The 23,919-nt window shown below is 31.3% G+C and overlaps 2 protein-coding genes and 1 long non-coding RNA gene across 4 annotated transcripts; 1 reads left to right on the top strand and 2 right to left on the bottom strand.

Moving 5' to 3' along the window:
- Positions 1–220: 220 nt before the first annotated feature.
- LOC108482876 (uncharacterized) lies at positions 221–3,052 on the bottom strand. The gene is made up of 6 exons (XM_053023573.1): positions 2,530–3,052; positions 1,888–2,456; positions 1,241–1,430; positions 1,081–1,145; positions 788–998; positions 221–697 (listed from the first exon to the last, which is right to left on the bottom strand). Exons 1-6 carry the CDS (start codon positions 2,701–2,703, stop codon positions 326–328), a joined length of 1,581 nt encoding a protein of 526 aa, XP_052879533.1. The 5' UTR covers positions 2,704–3,052; the 3' UTR covers positions 221–325.
- An 11,056-nt stretch (positions 3,053–14,108) lies between these two features.
- On the top strand, positions 14,109–15,162 carry LOC108481416 (uncharacterized). Its single transcript, XR_008275517.1, has 2 exons — positions 14,109–14,636; positions 14,724–15,162. It is a non-coding gene; the product is annotated as an uncharacterized LOC108481416 (long non-coding RNA).
- Positions 15,163–17,066: 1,904 nt separating this feature from the next.
- On the bottom strand, positions 17,067–23,746 carry LOC108483010 (cysteine--tRNA ligase 2, cytoplasmic-like). 2 transcript variants are annotated; one of them, XR_001870989.2, is made up of 11 exons: positions 23,617–23,746; positions 21,973–22,226; positions 21,824–21,887; positions 21,198–21,359; positions 20,337–20,507; positions 19,255–19,536; positions 19,019–19,144; positions 18,389–18,607; positions 18,171–18,287; positions 17,562–18,081; positions 17,067–17,359 (listed from the first exon to the last, which is right to left on the bottom strand). XR_001870989.2 is itself a non-coding variant. In XM_017786172.2 (10 exons), the coding sequence occupies exons 2-10, from the start codon at positions 22,200–22,202 to the stop codon at positions 17,812–17,814; spliced, it is 1,641 nt and encodes a 546-aa protein (XP_017641661.1). In that variant the 5' UTR covers positions 22,203–22,226; positions 23,617–23,746; the 3' UTR covers positions 17,067–17,811. The 2 variants fall into 2 exon arrangements, 1 of the variants encoding a protein (XP_017641661.1); XM_017786172.2 differs by having other exon boundaries at positions 17,067–18,081.
- Positions 23,747–23,919: the final 173 nt, after the last annotated feature.

The raw sequence follows: 23,919 nt of genomic DNA, 5'->3' as shown, positions 1-23,919 counted from the left end.
TTATTTAAGGATTCTACAACTGATCCACCTTAATCTGTCTGAATGATTCGGCCGATTCAATGGAAGCCAGAGCTGTCTGAAATCACCACTTTATTTATCTATAGTCCCCTTTATAAATTGATGGATCTTGGTCTTATTCTTGGTTTCAATCGAACCACAGTCGACTCAACAAATTCACTCGATCCAAGTTTATTTGATTGATCGGGAGTATTCTTCCATGTTGCTGTAAAGGGTTCAGTCATGTATTTCTTAAGAGTGGACATAAACCAAAAGTATAGTTGTCTAGATTCATCATGACAAAAAGAAAAAAAGAAAAAACCAGGCATCAACTACTGCTTGTTAGACTTTCCCAATAACCTTTCTCCCATTTCTTCACTTGCAATATTGAGTTATTTTTTCTTCTGAGAAATGCTGCAAGAGCTCGAGTGTCATAAGGAGGTGGCAAGGTGCACGGATTTGTGATTGAAGGACCTTTCACCAATGATTCCATCATGAACTTCTTTTTTCGCCCTTCGAGCCCTTCTGCTTGACAAGCCATTACCTCTGAGCACAACTCCATGGCTCCTTCAGGTATTCTTGGCTTAAATTTCAACAACTTGGCATACTCATTTAACAAATGATACATGTAATCATAAATGTAGTCCATTTTTAGCTGCTCCTGCATAAAGCTACTGGCTGCTTTTCCTATTTCATGTGCCTGCCAAATCCATTAATATTCTATCAGGTTTAACAAAGACAATGCCAAAATACAACATCACATAATTCAAATATTAAGGACAATTGGTACCTTCTTTTTGTGATTGTTGCCCCAGTCCACAGCAAACTTAAGGGATCTGCATTTGTCATCATTCCTTATAGGCCAGTAATGCTCCACAGGCTGCATGCTTCTCATGAAGAAGTCATAGAACTGAGGCTGTACAATCAATGTAACAGAATCACAGGCCAGAATGTATTTTTCACTAACAGACCATGCATACCCTTCAATGTAGATCTTGTACCTGCACAAACACCAAGGAAAAAGATTTACAAATTGATAGCTAAAGAGTTTACAAGAATGTTGTTCTGGGTCCAGCATTATACCTATATGTGCATTGATCTGCAACGTTGGATTGTTTAAAACCTTGCTGGCTTTCAAGGATCCAGTCCTGCAAACCAGGCCTGTTAATTTAAAAATTGTTTGAACAGAAGATCAAGGCTTTATGCTGAGAAATATTAACAATGATAGCATTTTGATTTCCACCTGGATAAACAGGCGAGCATTCCACTCCTGTTGATCAGTGACATTACATTTAAGAAGGTCCTGCCTTTTCTCGTCCACAAATGGATTCCCTTTCCAGTAGGCATATGGTTCCCTATCTATCCATTTCCTCTTCTTTCCCTCTTTAATATCTTTCAATATGCTGTCCCATGGTTTTATATTTATCTCAGCCCTGAAGTAAAAAAAAAAAAATACCCTTCAGTTAATTAATACAAAATTGTCTTAAAAACACACATGCAGAAAAAAAAAGGTTTATTTTGGTTTAATTTTAAACTGACATGGAAATTTATTGAGTGCGTAACTGACATATTCTTTTCTGTTCTGTATGTACAAATGAATAAAAAATAACTAATGAAGTTGAGGCGAAAGCAGGCTCAGCGAATAGTTAAATTCCAAAGCATTTCAAAACTTTACAGGTGTTGTCAGGTGCCTAAAAATGGCAGACCACTTGTCAATAAAAATGGCAGACCAAAACTACCTTTAATACCATTTGGCATTCGAATTACATGTAGAACTGACGAGTGTGATTTTCTGTATTATACCATGCAAATGGCAACAAAGAGGAAAAACAGGACGGAAAAAAACGACTGGAGATGAGGTTGTAAATTGTAAAAAAAGGGAAGCGTTACCATCCCCAGAAGGACCAATCAGGAAAGACTATATCCAACGTTTCTTTATCTCCACAGTAGCGAAACAATGGTGGTGGGGCTGTTGCATTTGGTCCTTTGTAGTCCCTTGATTTAATCACCGGCCTATCTTCAGTGTCGAACATGATTTCAAGGTCCGGTAGCTTTCCGGGGTACTTCCTGAGGAGTTGTAAGATGCCCCAGATGGTGAAAACATCTCTTGTTTGAATGGCTTTTCTGAAGTTTTTAACGTAGGCTTTTCCTCCTTTGATTACGAGGTGAAATGTTGCTGTTCTGTTAGCTCTTTCCACCATGTCCCGGGTGATCCCCGAGGTTTTCCAGGGCCGTAAATCTTCGTGGATCCATCTGAAATAATCAGGGCAAATAGGGTTTAACGAAGGGTCAATGTCTTCCGTTTGGAATGTCTTGGGGTAATAATTCTTTGGACATGTTTGTGTCTGGTTTTTATTTTTGGTGCATTTCAGTGGGATTTCAATCCTCCGTACTGCAATTTTTGGTTTCTCTGATATTACCACGGTCTTGTCCGTTGAATGCTCGAGAAAATCCCCAGACTGCAAAAAACAGAAAAAAAAAACTCAACTAAACATGAAGTAAAAACATTTGCAGAACCTAACATGAACTTACAGTGTCAATCCATGAGGAATATGTAACAAAAGCAGCCATGAGAAAAACGGTTAAGACAAGAAGAGCAGTGGTAGTAGGAGTTTTTCTTTTCAATGGAGGAGGCCGCCATGAAGGTTTCTCAAAGAAATGTCTAGCCAGTCCAGATCTCTGCAACATGGATTCCTTACTGAACATTAAAAAAAAAAAAAAAAAACAAAGAAAATGCTGCTTCTTTCACCAATTTGTGTGTGATTATTAGTAGAGTAATCTCTTGTTGATGAAGGCAAAGAGGAAGGGTAATGAACAAGTTCCAAGTGAACTGTGGTAAAGATCAATGTGAGTTAAGCTAATGGACAAAAGAAATGTGCAGGAGATAACTGAGAGCGTGAGATAAGAATGAATTTCCTAGATCCCTCCATAAAAAACCCATGGTATCTTCTAGTGGGGGTTTTGCTTAAACGTTAAAATTGTCATAATGGCATTCCACATTGACAATTGCCCGACGGCTGAAAGTAATTGGAGGGGAGCAGGGGACCATTGGAATTTTTCTATGCACATAATGGCAAATGATTCCCCATTACTTTTAATTTAAATAATTGGTAAATTTTGGTTTTGGTCTTTTTACCATGCTCAAATATGGAATATAGTCTTGTATTTTAATATGCTCAAATATGTAGTATAGCCTTTGGGTTAAATTCTGCTATTAGTTCCTTACTTTATGAAAGTTGCAGATTTAATCATTATAGTTTAATTTGGTTAATGTCAATTTATGTACTTTTTAAATTGATCAATTTTAATCGTTGTACTTTTCAATCTTGATCCAAATAGTAGTCGCTAACATATTTGGTTAAATTCAAGTACTAACCTTGTAGTATGCGAACAATTATAGGTTTTTTAGTCTATATTCTCCAATAAAATCATTCCAAGTCATTACACTTTTCAAATTTTGAAATTTCAGTTTTGATGTAAATAATAGTTGTTAATTCATTAACTAGATTTTATTGAGTACTAAGTAATGTGTAGACACATATGATAATATGTTTAACGATAAGATATTCCGAAATAGTAAAACTTAATGAATTTAATAGTTATTGTTTAGTGATGGTTGAAATTTTAAAATTTAAAAAGTATAAAAGGTAAAACGATCAATTTAAAGTATATAGATTAAATTCACAACTTTTACAAAATATAGGGACTAATAATAAAATTTAACCTAACATTTGTATTTTAATTTGGTATAGTTTAGTACTTTATTTTTATAATACCCTTAATTATTCAAGTTAAACTTTGTGATGAACTTTTTTTTTTCAGTAAAAGTATTATTTCCAACTATGGTGTGTTTGAAATGTAGATATTTTATAGTGTCATTAGCTCTATTTTCATAATTGAACTAACCGATTGGATTAATAATTGATTTGGGTATCGGTCTGGAACAATGGATCGTACCGATTGATACACCAACCACGTACCGATTGATACACCAACCAATTGAATAAGGCAATTGGACCAATATTTTTTTATTTTTTAAATAAAAATGGGAGGGTTTTGGTAAAAATATAGGTCGAAAAATGAGCTTAGGCAAAAAAACGAGGCCCGTTTAGAAAACGGATTGGGCCTCGGGTAAGAGTTTTTTGGCCTGGGCCCAGCCCGGCCCGACTTATATATTAATATATTTTTTATTTTTTTAATTATTTTAAAATTTTAATATAACTATTTTTTATTATATTGTTAATTTGTGTATTGTTTTAAGAATTGTTTTAGTATTATTTTTATTTATTTTAATATTTGTTTTTATATTTTTAAATATATTTGATTTATTATATTTTTAAATTTTTTTATTTAATTTTTTTATTTAATGAAATAAACAAATTTAATATGGGCCGGGCCCAAACTTAGTAAATAGGCCTAAAATTTTGTCTGAACCCAGTCTGAACTCGACCCGGCTCGGCCCATGATCATCTCTAAATATATGCAACTTACTTTTTATTTTTATTTTTATGTTTTAAAAATCAATTGAAATGATTATCAGCAGTGGCAAAATCAGAAAAGTCACCCATTAATCATGCCACTTTGAAATCTACAATACATTTGATATTATTTTGGTAATTGACACCTATACTATTTGGATAAATATTTTTATTTTTATTTTATTAATAAAGATTGAATTATTATTTTTAAATAATATTATGCATTTATTTCTCAATAGAAAAATAATCTTAAATAACACTAGCAGTAAATTATTCTCTTGTAACTCATCAAAATTCAACTACAGTTGTTTGTGGGATTTTTCAAAACCGCCGTTATTTCTTGATATCTAAACTAACGTCACCATCCTCTGCCAGTGGTTGCCTCAAAATTTCACCACAAATTGATTTTTTTTCTTTTTTGTTAAAATTTTAAATAATATTTAATATAAAATTAGAATTGTAAATTAGGATTTATCATATCAAATCATTAAGAATAAATAAATAACAGAACTATATGCGGAAGCGTACCTGAATTCATGAATTCTTTGAAACTTTCTGAATCTTGTGGATTTGATTTTTCAAATTACCACACCAAAAATTTAGAGAATATTTGCTCTCTTTTTCATAATGATGAGATATTAGAAAAGATATCTTGTGTGTAATTTAGGGGCCATAACCCTAATTTTATAACATTGGCATATTAGTTCTAATCAAATTCTAATTAGCTCATCATTAATTAGAACTTAATTACTAGAGTATCTACACATATTTGACCTATACTTTATTTAATAATTAAAACTCAATAAAATTTTAACCAAATTAGATCACTTTTAATTTAGGCTAACCTATCATGATAGTAAATAATAACATGTAATTACCCTTATTATATATGTGATGTCTATATTTTCCAACAATCTCCCACTTGAACCACATATATATACTTATTAATGTATAATTACATTTCATTATATAACCTTATGAGCTCAAAATTTTACTATCATATCGAAAAGGTATTTTGAATAATTTCGTCCATTAATTATGTTAACATAGAACCAAGGCGACTTTCGTTACATATATCGTAACTAAATCCATCCATGATCACGTATATCAACACAACCAAATGACATAGATCAAGTATGGATGTGTAGCATGGAAATTACATGCAATATGATCTAAACATGTCTAATTCCAACTGGTCCTCCTTAGCGAGATCAAACATTACCAAAATCAGAGTGTGAATAAACCAAATAAATTTTATTTCTGCAGAAAATGAATTTAATATCTTTAAATTGAAAATGTGTCTATAACATAAAAGCATTTAAAAAATATAAACTCCCCCTAAAACCAAATATCCTTTAAATGACATTACACCCATATGAGCAATGTGCTCTTATAAAACCTTAGGTGTAGTTTCTTAGTAAGCGGATCCTCAATCATGGAGTTTGTCCTAATATGCTTTATAGGCACCTAACCACTCTGAACTTTTACTTAAACAACAAGGAACTTAAAGTCTACGTGTTTTGACTTTGATGTGCTCCTGTTGCTATTGGAATAAAAGTCTGCAATTTGTTTTCACAATTTGCACCTTAGTGACAAAATCTTGTATTCATATTCCATCAAAATCGGAGTCTGTATACCTGATGATCTCTAACTGATTAGACCTCCGATATGTGAGCATATAATCTTTTGTTATCTGAAAATACCTTATAACCTTCTTGGATGTTATCCAATGGGCCAAACCAGGGTTGCTTAAAATATCTGCCTAACATCCCAATAGTGTACACAATATTCCAATGTATACAAACCTGAACATACATTAGACTTTCTACTGCTAAAATGTAAAAAATCTAATGCATTTTTTTTTTGTAATCTCAAAATCATTCTTAGGACATTGATTGAGGGTATACTTATTATTGACAAGCAGTATGCCATTAACATATAAAATCAAATATAGAACCTTACTCTTACTAAACTTATGGTATATACGATTATCAATAAAATTCATCTCAAAACCGAATAAGATAATCATTTGGTAAAACTTGTAATATTATTGACGAGAAGTTTGCTTAAGCCCATAGATGAAGTTCTTTGCAAATCATTAACTTTGTATCATTAGACACAAAGCTTTCTAATTGCACCATATAAATGTATGATCAATGTTACCATTGAGAAACCATTAACTTAATATTCATCTGATATAGCTTAATGTCAAAATATTCCACTAAAGCCATTATAAACATTTCTCTAGTGGACCTTTTTAATGACATTCATTCTTCAGGTTGTTTAGTTTGTTCTTCTGGAACAGTTATCTCATCTTGAATAAGGAGTTGTTCAACATTGTCTTATTGAGATTCTAGATTCACTTCTTAATCAATAATAGGTATGAGAACCTAAACATCATCAAAAGTGATAATAGGAACTGAGTTAGAATCTAATTCCTCCTCAAAAGAAATGCCTCTAACCTTATTTCTCCCCCCAAACTCAACATCCTCAAAGAATGTTGCAATTCTCGTATAAAAATATTCCTAATTGTGGGATCATAAAACTCATAGCCCTTAGATCACTCAGAATTTCTTGACCTTTATACTTTATAGACATCAAAGAAGTCAGAAGTGACGTCATTTCAACAATATCGTTTTTAGCAAAACGTTTCTCAATTTCGTCAAGGAAACTTTGGCTGAGTAATCTTTTTAGATTATTTGCCCCTAAAGGCTTTTGAAATGTTGTACTTAATGATCATTAAACTCATGCAATTTGAACGATCCCACCTCAAAATCCTTTTTAACATAGGAGGTGTTTTCCGCAATGAGAGGTATAAGTAGTTCTTCCCTTAGTGTAAGGTCTATGTTCATATAGCCAAACACTATAAGTAAGTGCCTTTTCTATTCATTGAAATTAGTCTCATTAAGCATGTGTATAGAATTTATATTAGCAGATATTGTGGCAGTAGAAGATGAATTAACTGAATATAGAACAAAACATAAGCTCACATCAATATTCATAAGTAAACAATAAATTCAAGATAATGGCTAATCCCATCTCAATATACCAAACACTACATTAATATCAAGTCTTTGGATAATAATATTAACAGTAAGCGGTACTCTTGTTGTAGCAATCAAACATTGACAATAAACTATGTCAAACAATGAATTAATCTTTGGACTAACTTATTGCTCACAAAAAATCTCTTATAATTGTCACACATTTATCACCACAAATGTCATTATAATTCTGCCAAATATTAACTTACTTTTGGGTCAATTAATAAACGCATGAATCACAAAAACATATAATCATCTTGATATTTTAAATAAACTAATCTACACAAAAGAGGTCACTTTGGTGGCATGTTGTTTCAACTAATTTATTTAAAAATATTAGACATCCTTAATTAAAATCTAAAGCCAAAATCAATTCAAAATATTTCTTTTAATTTCATCTTTCAATCAAATTAAAAGATAATAGTATATATATGTATATATATATATATATATATATATCCCAAAACAACATACAATGATGCTGGCAAATATAATAATAGTTAAATAAATCTTAAACCATAAACAACCTTACATAAGACTTCAAATTTAAACCAAAATAATTTGAATAAAGGTAAACCTCATCTTAAGATATCGACACTCCATTAATATTTCATCTTTGGAAAAAATATTAACTTGTAAGTGATATCTTGGTGTAATAATTAAACATTGACAATAAGAACATGTCGAATAATAAATCTTCCTTTGGGCCAATTTATTACTCACATGTAAAACCGAATAATCGTCACATGTTTATCACCATAGTTGTACATGTAATATTATTAACCTTCATTCGGGCCGATCAATATCAACATAACTTAAGTTACATGCACACAAACTTTTATATTTTAAAACAAAATAATTTATACAAAGAAATCACTTTGGTGACTTTTTGCTTCAATTAAGTTATTTTAAAATATATATAAACATACCAATATTCAAATTTAAATTTCCCTAATAGTCAAATGTCAAAACTATTTTTTTTATTGCTTTATAGACTCTGAAATAAACCAAAATAAGGTTGTCTTAATAATGCAATAAAAAATCGAAAACCTTAATTTTTTGACTATTTCTTTTTTTTTCTTCCAAAATCATATATATCAAAACCAAACAAAAATAATGTAGTGGTTCAAAGCTAAATAATTAACAAGCACATGTATTCATAATTTTGGCATGGATAAAAACACTAAAGCAATTCACGCATATACATATATTCATAATCAAATAGAAAAATTTACCCTCAATTTACCATGTAAATCCAAAGTTGTATTTATGATTAAACAAATATTCACATAAATACTTAAAAAATATTTTCAAGCCAATAAATCTCAAAAACAAAATCATAATAGTTGGCATATCCCACAATTCATACAATAAATCATATCATCATAATTTAACCAAATATTTGGAACCATAAAATGCCAAAACCTAAGATTATATAACCAAACTTAAAACCAAAATATTTAAATATGTATATAGTTGACATGAATTTGCACCAAAGCACCCATAAAATTGAATATATAACCGTAACAAAAAATAATAATAACTTCAATGATATCTATCAAAACTTAATTTCACCAATTAAACATTGAAAGATATCTTATTGAATAATGGTTATAAACACTGTTCACACAAACTATAATCATGCATTAATCCTCAAAATCATTGATATGCATATAATATATATACACACAAATATAAAAATAATATCTTGCTTACCATACATATTTCATGTAAACTCAAATTTATATTCATGACTAAAGACATTATCATAAAACTTCTTTATACGCACAAATACTTAAAAAAATTCATAACCACAAAATATAAAAAGAATCTCAAATTATATAAAAGTCTCTATATGCTAACTACATATGAAAATTCATAGCCATCATATTTAAAAAAATAATTCTAAATATTTTAATTTTAGTCGATTCCATAAAGACTAAAACTTACATAAAATAATTATAAAAGAAACCAAAAGTAATTATATGAATTGAATTCAATGGTGAATATAATTCATCATAAATAAAGACAAAGGATGATGATTCCATATATATTCAACTACAAACAAAAATTTAAAATAAATAGTGCGAAAAAATAATCTTACCAACATTCATTTATTCGATTATCAAGTGAATTAACTTTCAAAACCAATTATACAACCCAATTGGAATTCTTCAATTGCAAAAAAGTTGTAAGTCTGTAATTTTAATTTAATAATGACTTTAACCAAAATTTATAAAATAATTGTGTGAAAAGAAGAGAAAGAAGTCTCACAAATAAATTTTTATCAATTGATTATAAATAAATAAATAAACATTTATCTTTCGAATAGCATATACAAATATTAAACTAGATTATATTTATAAAACCTTAAAACTTTATTTAAAGAATCAAAACCCAAAATTTATCAAGAATCTCAAAGATTCAACATAATATATAATTAAAATATCAAATCCATAAAATTAAAAAGACAAACGAATCAATCCAAAATTAATAAATAATCAATTTATTCTCAATAATTCAATATGACAAAGCTCTAATACCACTTGTTAGAATTTTAAATAATATCTAATATAAAATTAGAACTATAAATCAGGATCTATCATGTCAAATCATCAAGAATAAATAAATAACAGAACTATATGCGGAAGCGTACCTAAATCTATGGATTCCTTGAAATTTTCTGGATCTTAGGGATTTCATCTTCCAAATTAGCACACAATAAATTCAAATAATATCTGCTCTCTCTTTCCTAATGATGGGATATTAGAAAAGATATCTTGTGTGTAATTTGGGGACCATAACCCTAATATTTATAACATTGGCATTTTAGTTCTAATCAAATTCTAATTAGCCCATCATTAATTAGAATTTGATTAGAACTTAATTACTAGAGTATCTACACATATTTGACACATACTTTATTTAATAATTAAAGCCCAATAAAATTTTAACCAAATTAGATCACTTTTAATTTGGACTAACCTATCATGATAGTAAATAATAACATGTAATTACCCTTATTGATGTCTATATTTTCCAACAACTTTTCAACTATCCACTCATCTTTTGCGAAATCAAACTCTAAAAACCTAAATCTAAGCCTAAAGTTTGTAATAACCCGAAATTCACGGGCACCGAAAAAGTGAGTTATAGGGCCTCCGTCTTAGTGAAATAAGTTCGAAAATAATTATTAAAAATATTTATGAGCCTAGTGGTGTGTCTAATTAGGATCTAATTAGGTGAATTTAGCTTAATTTAGAGTAAGTAATAAAAAGGATTAAATTGAACAAAGGGTAAAAGTTTAATTATAAAGCAATAGAAAATAAAAAGGATTAAAATGACAATTAAGCCATTGACTACAAATGAGGCGTATATTGGTGAAATAAAATCAAAGATTTTTTTAGGTTTTATATATTATAATGATTATTATTATGGTTTTATATTAAATTATTATAATTATTAATTAACATTATGGTTTTATATTAGATTATTATTATTAGCATTATTATAAAATAAATTAAATAGTAGATAATTGTATGGTAATAAAATATACATGTGTAAAAATTATATTGGTACATTTGTAATCTAAATACTTAATTACTTATAATTTAAGTAAAAAGATATTTGTTAATTAAATAATTAAATTATTAAATTATGAGATTTTTGTTTGAGAAACAAATTAAATAATGACAAATGTAATAAAATTATTGGTACAAATGTAGAATTAAATATGTGTACAATTGTAAAATATGTAAATGATGTTAAAATAGATATTTAAAATAAATATATTATAATATATGCTAATTAAATAAGTAAAACAAATAAATATAAAAGAGAAATAAAGAAACAAAAGGAATAGAAACAGAATTGAAAACGGGAAGCAGGGGAGAAAAGAGAAAGAAAAAGGGATAGAAAAATAAAAGAGAAAACTAAGGATTTAAAGCTTGGAGTTAATTTGGTAAGTCAATTAAGTCCTTTTTAGTTAATTTTGATGTTTTAGAAGCTTTAAAACAAGATTTTGATGAAATTAAGTTGATAGTTCAAGAGTTCATATGTTTCCAAATATGGTTCATGTTGGATAAATTATGGAATTAGGGATTTAATTGAATGAATTCTAAGTTAGAATTGATTAAGGGATTAAATTGTAAACTAGGCTATAAGTTTATGTTGTAAGGACTAAATTGAAGAAATTTCGAAATTTGGGAAATATGTTGGAAATTTTATAGTTAAATATAAGTTTAGACAAAATTTGAATATAAAAAGAAAGTGAATTGGATTAAGAAAATAATTAAGTTTAGTTAGGATTAAATTGGGAATAAGGTAGGAATTGTTTAGAAATTTAATTATTTATTATAATTAATGCTGTAAATAATAATATAAATTACTATTATTTTCAGTAGCCAACAAAGAACCTGAAACGTCAAAGATCGAAAGGAAAGGAGAAAGTCATCGAGGACTAAAACGGAGAATTACGGTGTGTATTACTATAATTCAAATTTTAATTATTATTGATTGCTGAAATTTTAATTGTTATGTATGGTAAGTAAGACTTGAGGTAAGTATATGATTAATTGAAAAGTGTATTGATTGAAAAATAAATAAATGGTGACAATTGTATGGTGTTGATGGTATACACTTGTGTGAAAATTAATTTGTATATGGATTAAGATAATAGATATTTGAATTGAATGAGTATTGAAAATTTTTGTGTAAATGAAATTGAAATTAGAAAAAGTAAAATAATACCCTATTAACTTGTCGGACTAGATTTGATACAAATGGCATGCCATTGGATTTGTAATGTGATGAGGAGATTGTAGTTCGGCCGAGAAGATGTTTTTGTTATTATATACTTTGATTTATCCGAAGATGCACTTAATGCCTTATTGGTGTGTTATGGAGGATTTAAAATATTCTGGGTGTGTTTGGGTTGGACATTCTGGTGTGTTTGAGTGGAAATCCGCGTATCTGTCATAGTCCGAGCTTTATTAATAGGGTAAATAATTGAAATGAAATTTTGAAAATGAGATTATTTGTTTTAGCACTATTGAAAAGTACGAGAAAGAATGTATGAATTAAATTATGAATTGAGTTAGTACGAGAAAAATGAATTATGAATTTAATATTTATGAAGTAAAATAATTATATATAAAAGTAGTTTAAATAATTATAAAATTTATGGTTGATGTTTGTAATTTATTAATGTTAAATAGTCTTGATTTATAGTAATACCACTAAGTATATCCATACTCAAATAAGTGGTTGTTTCGTATGCAGTTAGTAGAAGTCAAGTGTCCCTACAAAGATCCGAACAATCCCGACTCCAACACAAACTTGGTGATGTATATTTTTCTTTTGGGTAAAGGTGGCATGTACATAGGTGTTGTTTAATCACTTGAATATGTATATTACTTTGAGTAGTGAAGGATGAATTATAAGATTTAGACGGTTAAATGAAATGGTAAGGAAAGTACATGATATTTTGATACATGAACATTAAGTTGTTAAATGAATGAAGTTTATAATCAATTTTGAATGATGCTATGATAGTTATTAAGTTAAAATTATGTTAATGATATAAATATTAGTTATATGAATGTGAAACATTGGTGTTGGTGATTTTGGTTTGAATTTGCAGGAGGTTTAGGTAAAAATAAGCAAAAATGCTGTCGAAATTTTTTTATAAAAAAAAAAATTTCAAATACTCGAAGATGTCCCGTTCTACTTTTAATACGTGTTTGAACTTCGAGAGTCCAAGATAGGGACTTAATTATTATATTATACTATGAAAGTTATATTAATTGTAAATTATTCGTAAGTTGTCTGATATGTCCGGTAATGCCTCATAACCTCGTCCCGGCGACGGTTTAGAGTTAGGGGTGTTACAAAGTTTGCTACCAAAAATCCCAAAAAAGCTCTCCTCGTATCTTTTGGTTGCCATTCGTTTTTGGGTGGTATTCTTTGTGTTGCCGCCTTTTGTCATCTTTGCCATTGTTCACTATTTCGATGACGATGACTGGAACTCTTCGTGGCAACAAGGTAAGCAATGGTCATTCTAGAGTATTTTGGAGAAATAGTTTTTTTTATTCATTATCTATTCCTTATGAGTAGGAAACAACCGTTTTAGGGAATGCTCAAATTTATTATCACGTACATTTAACCGAATAGATTGTTCTTTTAATCGAACTAAAAAATCACCGTCGAAAAGTCCAACCAACCATATTGTATCACGAATCTAACATAATCTAAAGGGCCTAATTATTAATCTTTGCAAATAAAGTTGCCCCAAAATAGAAAAAATGTTATATGGTTAAACTCTTTAGAAAATTTATAATTTAAATTCGCAGGAGCAAAAATTTACTCGGCCCCTACTTACAAAAGAGTACGTTTGGTTACCATTAGTTTGGGGGGTCCTGCGGAACGGAGAAGAGCCCAAGTTGGCTAAAAATATTAGTAAGGTGACAACAACTTGAAGACATAAGGTGGCCCTGATTTTTTTTAAATAATAAGAGAGAGAAAATTAAAATTTCAGGTGGGTCCGTACCATATGTAATGCAAGTCTGATAAGTCAAGCACCTACATTGTTTTCTAGATTAAAATTAATTCATTTCCAATAACAATCTCATTACTTCATCTTCCCGATTCAGTGTGAATACTTCGACTCATTCGACCCGTGGCTACAAAGAGTCAGCAAATGACTGCAGCATATTTGTTGTCATGTTCGGTGCAATCTTGTTTCTATGATTCATTTTGTCAAAGCGCTGTGTTTTTAGAGGCTAAGCTTACTAAGCTTCCAATAACGGCTTCAATGGATATGTCGGTTTGGACTACAGCTAGCAACACAGAACCTAAGCCAAAATAAAAATAATATAAAACAGTTCTAATTATTAGTATGATGGCAGCTATGGCTTGAACAGCAACAAATACTATAGAGAAAATAAGTGGGATGTTTTAAATTCACGCATCACTGGATGAATAGGATCAATATTTGTAAGAAAAGGGCGAAAAAGTCCAGTCATTGTTCATAATGGCTGATGTAAGCCATTGTTCATAACTTAGTTTTGTCTTGCGTATCCTTGAATTCCTGGTTCAGTATTCTCACATGGCGGCGCAGGTACTTTGGTTTCCCTTTAGAATTAGTTTTCTCATCAGAAATGTATTTCTTTTTTTGGTTAAATGCTTTTAGTCATTGAATTTGCAGAAGGCGATATTGAAAATCATGACCATGAACGATGAAAAGACAAAAAAGAAAGCAATAGAGGCTGTTGCCGACATATATGGTAATAATAATCAAGAAAACACCCCCTTTTTTTGGGTCTAAATTGATTTGATGAAACATCATGTGTTTGGGCGATGAAGAGGGGTTGATTCAATCGCGGCAGATGTGAAGGAGCAAAAGTTGACAGTCATAGGGGAGATGGACACGGTTGCCATTGCCAAAAAACTCACGAAAATAGGGAAAGTAGACATTGTTACAGTGGGACCTGCTAAAGAAGAGAAGAAAGATGACAAAAAAGACAAGAAAGATGAAAAGAAAGACAAAAAGAAGGGTGAAAAAAAGAAATGATTATAAAGTTTGAAGCTTGTATTGTTGCCTTTTTTTATAAAAATAACTTTAAAAGTTTCATTATTTATAAAAATGTCTCACCTTCAAAATAAAATACGAGAATAATTTGTTTTAAGCAGTAAATGGGCGGTGGTGCTAATGAGATTAGCACCAATCTATTGCATCATGCCGATGATTAGCATTTTGAATTAAAATATATATTTTTAGGTGGTGTCAATAAAATTAGTCGCCCGTATTGATACATGTATTTACTCGTGTAAAATTTTTGTATTTTTAAAGAAAAAGATTAAAAAATTATTATTTTATTAGATCACGCCAATCCAATATTTTTTGTCCCCTCCTCCAACTTTTTTTCTAAACCCAAAATATTTGATTTTTTTTTTTGCAGTATTTATTTTCTCCATTTTTGTTGGTGCCACAGTATTTTTTTCCCTAATATCATTATCTCTCCCTAATCTTTATTTTTTTACCCACTCACCCCAATTATTTCTTTCTCAAAATAATTTATTTTTAAAAAGTAATTAAAAAATTTTAAACCCAAAATAAATCTTTATGTTTAAAAAATAAATTTTAAACCCAAAATATTTGAATTTTTGGAAAATAATTTTAAAAATAATTTATTTTAAAAATAATTTTAAACCCAATTTTTCTTTCTCAAAATAATTTATTTTATATAAAAATAATTCAAAGTTTTTATTTGAAGTTAATCTTTTATTGAAAAATATTTAAACCCAAAATAATTATTTTAATGATGTTAATTAAATGTTTAATTACACATAAGAAAATCGAGATTCTAAATAGAATAGATAGTATAATAAAAAAATTGAGAAAGTTTTTTTTTTAAATCTCACCCTAATTTTTATTTTTCCAACCACTCACCCCAATTCTTTCTGACATTAGGGGCCAAAATCTACTGGTGGCGCCAATCATATTGATACCACCAGAAAAAATCAATCCTTGTGGGTTTAAAATAAAAAAAGCTGACACTAGGAGGGGAAATAGTGATTGGCACTAAAAAAATCAGATATTTTGGGTTAAAAAAAAAAGCTGGAGGTGGGGGCAAACCTAATAAAATAATAAATTTTCAAAAAAAAATTATTGGGAAAAATATGAGTATTTTAAACGAATGGATATGAGTATCAATACGGGTGACATCAATTTCTTTGGCATCATCCAAATATATATATTTTTTAATTCAAAATGTCAATCATTGGCATGATGTGATGGACTGACGTCAATTTCATTGGTATTATCTCATTTATAATTCAAAACAAACTATTCTTGTATTTTATCTTGAAGATGGGTTATTTTCATAAATAATAAAATTTTTAGAGTTATTTTTATATAAGAAAACATGTATTGTTTTTGAATACTTTACCTTCTCAATAAACATGCCAATAATATTACCCGCTTTCATTTTGCTTGAATTTACTGTAGTCTTTTTGGTAATTGATTGATAGTTAATTATTGATTACAATAAATAGTTTGGTCAATTGATTCTTATTAACTGATTTACCAACTGATTCTATTAACTGTTTATTTAAAAGTGTTTAGTAAACCTTAGTTGATAGTTGAAAATTGATGCGTAAAATGACAAATAAAGGCATGGTACCTATTTGTTTATAATACTTGGTCTTTATTGGGTAAAATTATTCAAAAGTTTTTATTTAAGTAATTGTATTGTTAAAATTGCTACTAAACGGGGTTTTTTTTTGTGCCGTTTGTATCAATTGAGAGTTTTATTTCCTTTAATCTTCTCTAATTCAATTTTTTATATAAAATAATTTTAGATGTCACAAATATGCAAATCAAAATTCAAATATCTTTTTTCTCCAATATATTAATCATCAAATTAACTTAGATCTAAGGTATTACTCTCTATTTGTTGATGAGTATTGATCAACTGCATCAGTTGTTGGATCATCGCTTAAAACTCACTAGACAGACTTAAAAAAGAACAGTCAACAATCCAATAACTTAAATAAAAACTATCGACAATTCATTGACTTAAATAAAAATTTTTAAATAATTTAATGACTATTTTGTATTCGATCTAAAAAAAAGACAAATTTTAACATTTCATTTAATAATAATACGAACAGTTTGGGCAAGAGAAGCGAGAAGAATTCTGAAAGATAAATTGCTTAAGCGTAGTAATATAACCACTACATTTCTGCAAGAATTTGTCTGAGATGAGGGTCTCCACATCCTGGGGTAATTCCATCTGTACCAAACTTTTAAAACGACAACATAGCCCACCATATTCGCGCCTGTTATGCACCAATATACAACACTATTAAATGTACTGTTTTCAGAAAAGAAAAAAAATTCTGGCTCACTGTCTGTGCAGCTAAAGTCCAACTAGAAACAAGGCAACCAATCCAATCGTGAGGGAAGAAACAGAAGAAGATAATTGAGAAGAAAATAAAGAAGCAGAGAAACAGAAGAGAGAAGGGAGAAAAGAGACGAAACTGATCCTAGAGCACCGTTTCACCTTGCTGCTAACTCTCTTTGCTAACCTACTTCGCTGTTAACCACCTTCAGTAGCAAAAAATTTCTCCCGTAACAATTAGGTCAGAAACGGAAAGACATTTTATAACTTATGAATCAAAACTGTCTAGAAATGGCCTTGATCCCACCAACTTGTTTTGACAACAAAAACCACCTTACGAAGCAACTTCAATATGTTTTTTTTGGTGAACATGAATCAAGATCTGCATTCTTATGCAGTTTCAGGCTTGGGAGGGACCTTCTGGCCCTCTGATGGCACTATTCCCGATTCTTGTTGAACAGGAACACAAGGTCTCCAAATTGTTTCCGTGCCTACATCCATGAGTGCAATGCCCTTAGCTTGCAAATGAGCTCTCATCTGATCACTTTTCAAGAAGTCTTTGTTTCTCCTCACTTCAGCTCGTTGGTTAATTAGACGAATCACATCATCTTCCACCAACCCCGCTCTCGTTAATGCTTTCTCCTTTAATTGCAGCAAAACCTGTTTAGTAGAAATTCATCATCTCTAGTGTTCAAACTTTTACAGAAGGCACGAATCTGTAACATCATATAATAAGTGAATCCCGTCACCTCATTATAAGAGCAAGGTGGCTGCAATCCAAGAACATCCAAAATTTTCGTAACTTCTTTCTCAATCTCTTTAAGGGATTGAATTACCAATAATCTTTGTTGCTTTTGCTGCTTCTTCTGTCAAATTACAAGAGAAAATATATTTCCATCTTCCTTGACATAGACTTGTATATATATATAAGAGAGAGTTACTAGCATTCAGAAAGATAAACAAATACCTTTAGCATGGTCAACAAATTGTTTACCAACTTCAACGCTTCTAGAAAGGCACCAGTCAGTATAAGTGAAGTGCTCAAGTCATCTGACATTTTCACCTGGAACTCATTGCGGAGCTTGCTAATGCATTCCTTGGCATCCGGACTAATCCGAGCTGGTTTGCCATCATTGGGCATTTCTTCTTGTAGTTGCAATAGAGCATCTTGACAATCTTTCAAAGTCTGTACAACAAAGCAGGTAAGGATACTTTCCCGAATGACTTGAATCTAAACTAACTCCAGGTACATTTGCCTAGAGTCTGTAATTTAGGAAAAAAACTTGGGATCACAGGTCAACTCAGCAAATAATTCGGCACACTTTTGAGGAATTTTTAACCTGGAGGCAAATCTACCGGTAGCGCAAATCTAATCAATTATAGAAGAATATTAAGTGGTAAAAGGAGGCCAATATTAAAATATAGCTGAACTCCAAGAAATGGAATGAGGACACCTCACAAAGTATACAAGCCCTAGACAGTTCATACAAACAAATTTTAAGCCTAAAAGGCCAGATCACTGTCCGTACTAAGACATCTGATTCTGACCTGTATATGCCTATTGCAAAGTAAAATAGCAGTGAAATAAGCTTTAAACCTGATATATGTAAAAAACAGCATCTGATGCACCTTCCAACTGAACAATGGAGTAATTGAGAGGAGAACGATAGTGTGCATTTATCAAGAAGTATCGCAAAGCCAGTGGATGATATCTCTCAGTAATCTAGAAGAAAACAAATAATTTAACACAAAAAAGGAAGCTCGTATGAGAATACTTCTGCAACTAAAATCAGAGGGGAGGAAAATCAAATAAATAATAAGCCCCAACTTTACCTGGCGAATTGTGAAAAAGTTACCCAAAGATTTTGACATCTTCTCATTGTTATTAGTAACATGCCCATTGTGCATCCAATAACTTACATCACTCTCTTCGCATGCGGCACAACTTTGAGCAATTTCATTTTCATGGTGAGGAAAAATCAAATCAAGCCCACCACCATGAATGTCAAATTTGAAGCTTAAATAATGTGCACTCATTGCACTACATTCTATGTGCCACCCAGGTCGTCCAGGTCCCCATGGGCTGTCCCAAGATGGCTCACCTGGCTTTGCAGCCTGAAAAAATTATTAAACATCAGAATTTGGAAATTATGCCAACATTATAAATGGCAGGTAACTGATGCAAATAGAATGGATGAAGAAATTTTGACATTAGAATTTGTGCAACAATAGTTTCAATGAAATGTTTCTTTATTATTGAAGGGGGAAGGGTATCTAAATTGCAAGTCTTAAATTTTGGTTATCTGGTAATTAGGGTTTGTCATCCTTGTACTCTATGTAACCTAGAGTTCAGATGAATGTTGGACAATGAGACGCATCTCATGCAGATATGCCCACTGTTTTTTTTAAGCTTCCATATAATTTGAGGATAAGACCTCCTTATCTAAATGTGTCGGACATAGGTTTCGAACACAAGTACTTTAGAGAAAATGAAAAGTTCAGGTAACTTAGCTTGTCCTTTATATATAGTTTCCTATTTAAAGTCCCATCCATAGAGTTTATGCAGTAGTTTTTTCAGTCAACAGCTAGACATTAGAAAGCAATGGTAATTTGAGTAATTTTTTTTATAGCTTGACCAGATTACGCACAGTACAGCAACTCTGGGAGGGGCAAATTTTAGAACTTAGATGAAAAGTCACAAGCATGAACACACTAAAAATACCTACTCCTTAAATAAATTTAATAATAACTGAACCTAATTGAACGGAGCTCAAGCACATAAACTAAAGCTCCACCATGATCAAGCCTCAAGCCTCAAGCCTCAAGATTTCAATAGGAAAGAATCTTGAGCCTATAGGCTAGAATCAGCTTGATTACATCCCTAAACTTTACTAGTAAGTTAGTAGGTTTTGCACCTTCCATAATGCAAAGTCGGAAGGATTACGCTTCCTTGAGTCAACAGCAACACGTTCACCCGCTCTATTGTTTTCCAGCTTCTGCCCAGATAACTTGCCATAATTTGGGAATTTATCAACAGCGAAAAACACATCGCCGTCAACAACATATCCAAAGTCTTTGTTTATAATCTGCAAGGTGAAATTATAGAGAAAGTTATGAGAGGAGTTAAAAAACAGCATATGAGGTATTTGGCTTCAGCCCTTCACACGTTATAATAATGCAATATATGTAATAAACTTCATGTTCAGCAGTTCAACAACACTTAACGATTAAATTGGGCAACTTCAGTTCAATATGAATTGGTGCAAGTTAAAAACTGCTCTTCTACTTCTTCATGATCAATATTAAAGGGAAGCATCTTAAATGCCTTCTAAGGCCAGAGCATGGGTCCCTGCTACATCATTGATTATCATTGGGCAGATGTAGATAAATTACAAGTATACAGTACATGACAATGACATGCCCAATAATAGCTTTTTATCACAATGATAAGGTAACGATCTGAAAATATAACTACCAGATATAACCCATTTAAATGAATCATACTTTTGTTAATGCAAATACATACATATGCACATTATGCATGCAAACATAAAAACACAGTGCTATCATGGATTTTAAATGTGCATAAACCTAATTATACAAGGAAAATTCCCCTAAAGTAGCAATAGAGATGCAACAGTGAACTCGACCATAAATATGTGCACTACATTTTCCACAAGGGGGGAGAGAGATATGCAAGATTGCTAAAGGCAGAGAGGAATCATGGTATTCATATTTCTACAAAATAAAACTAGCATATTCAGTAGGAAGGAAACCTGAGTTATCATATCTTTGATCTGCTCCATGTGATCAGAAACACGTGGCTCATGTGTTGGAGAAAGGCACTGTAGATCACTCATATCTATATTATATTCTTTACAGTACCGGTCACTCAAACTTATTGGATCTTCTCCAGTCTCATTGGCTCGACGGATTATCTGCAAAAGTCCAATCAGTAGCTCTAATAATATGAGAAAGACATAATTGTTGTTGAGATAAGAGAGATGGACTATTAGTCAGAAAGTAAAAGTGGTAAACCATTAGCAACAAGAGAACGCATTAAAGTGGTAAACCATTAGCAACAAGAGAACGCATTCTGTCTATAACATCTCCAGAAAGAATACTCTTAAACAAGTTCAAAACAGATTAACATATCAAATAGAAGTCTTTAAGCTCTTGTAACATCAACTGTTGACATAATTATTCAATAAGCTCAAAAGGAGAAAACAACTATTAAGTTGAGGTTTCAACTCCCCACCTCCATATTAGAAATACATAAGTTGAATGCATCAGATTCAAATGATAAGTATCATTCCAACATCAAAAAAACAAAATACGCCATTGCTCTCAACTAAAACACCAAAAAGCAAAAGCAAAGAGCCGCTCAAATAGAAATTCAAACCTTATCATCAACATCAGTAAAATTCCTGACATAAGTAACCTCATAACCCAAATGCTTAAGGTACCTGTATAATTCCAATAGTCAGCAACTAATTTTTAAAATAAAGGGGGGAAAAAGCATAAGAGGTGTCTCCAAGATAAATTATACACCTGTAAAGGACATCAAAGGAAACGGCAGCACGAGCATGGCCAAGGTGACTGAAATCATAGGCAGTGACACCGCAGACATACATGCAAACTTTTCCAGGGGTTTTGGGCTTGAAAACCTCTTTTTGCTGAGTCATGGTATTGTAAACAACAAATTGGAATTCTTGGGTTTCCTTCTTAGCCATTGTTTTAGAAGCTTTTTTTTGGTTTGTTTCTTGCTTTGAGGGATCCATGGCTTGATGCAAAAAGACCTAACCCTAAACAGAATTTGCACAAGCGTTATGTCAAATTTAAACTCCGTCCGACACCCCAAATAACAGTGTAACATAAATTAGCAGCAATAACAGTTCGCCATTTCCGCTAAACCGAAGCCTTTTAAAATATTAGGATAAGAGAGAGTAAGATAAGATACAGAAAATCAAATATAGCAGAGTGATGCAGAAGCAGACAACACAAACTGAGCCATACCTCAAAATCTCATGACTCATTAAGTTAGGGTTGAGGTGATCATGGGCCGGGCCAGGCCTTGATAGAAATTTGGGCCCGCATGTTAGGCATGGGTCTGGCCCGGCCCAAAAAAGGGCCTAATTTTCTGCCTAAACCCACCCCAGATTATACATGCCAAGCCCGGGCCGAACCCGGCCCGTATTAAGTTTTTTCTTCACTTTGTTGGGACGGGAATGCTGTATTGGCTCTATGTTGTAACTCAGTCAGGTGATTGCAGCTACTAGTGGCCTTGTATTGCTGGTACGGTAAATGAGCCTGACAATGGCAGTTAGATTTAATGTGTGGGATTTGTATGTTGTAATGTTAAAAGACTTGCATAATGAGGTAAAAGAAATTGTTTTGGAGGGGAATTTTTGGTTAAATTTGCTTTGCCATGATGTTTGGTTTCGTGTTTAAAAAGGAAATAATCAGACAAAGATTAAAATGAACATAAATAACAAATTTCTTCCCTTTCAATTTTCATTTCTGTTGCCATTCATAAAACAAACGAAAACAAATTGAAACGGTGAAACAAACAAAAGATCACCAAAAGATAGTTGAACAAAGCATAAAATATTTAAGCATTCCCTAAATCCATGATTGATTCAGCATTTCCATATGGGAGGCATTTCCATGATTGATTCAGCATTCCCTAAATCCATTTAGTCCCAATCAACAATTTTTTAGCTAAAAATACAACATAGATATGTCTTTTCTGAGCATATGGGAGGCATTTTCCCCATTTTCCCCTAACAACTATGAATATTCCTCTTAGCTATCCCACTGGGGTACCCGTATCTTTGAAATTTCATACTAATTTTATTTATCCAATTAAACTTCATTTTCATCTCAATTACATCTGCTCCATTTTCTTCTCAATTAAACAATTTCGAAAACTTGGGAATGCATACAGAAAAGAAGGGTCGATGAAGGAACATGGGGCTTTTGAGTTTTTCAAACTGGAAACTGTGCTATTTTGCCTATTTTACTATTTCTAATCACTTTTACAGGGATTTTCTCTCTTTTCCTTTTACTATTTCAGTTAGTGGTCTAAGATTGTAATTATGAAAAGCTAAAGCTTAAATAAAGAGTTTCTGCAGATCTGAAATGCATGTGGGTTACATGAAAAAAGACGATTAGAGGAAAAGGGAGATTTCTTACCTGCTGCAACAGTGGAAGAAAATGGCAGAGGAAACAGTCGACTGGGATTAGGGCTAATGAAATTTGGGGGAGACGAAGTGGCCGCCGGAGTGGAGACGGCTGTCAACGGCAGCGGCGCTGGACAGGTGGAGGTGGTGAGCGGCAGGCACTTAGGGTTAGGGATTTTCTGTGGGAATAAGGGGGAAGGGAGTATAGTACCTAAACTTTCTTTTTGGGCTTACCTTCTGGTTTTGGTTGAGTTGGGTGCCTTAAGTAAAGGGGCTTTATTTATGTAAGGTTTTAAGGCTAAAATATCCCAAGTTA

Source organism: Gossypium arboreum, chromosome 12 (assembly GCF_025698485.1).
Source record: "Gossypium arboreum isolate Shixiya-1 chromosome 12, ASM2569848v2, whole genome shotgun sequence".
In the NCBI taxonomy this organism is placed as follows: domain Eukaryota; kingdom Viridiplantae; phylum Streptophyta; class Magnoliopsida; order Malvales; family Malvaceae; genus Gossypium; species Gossypium arboreum.
The sequence above is the reverse complement of the archived record's forward strand: the minus strand, read 5'-3'. Positions and strand labels throughout refer to the sequence as shown.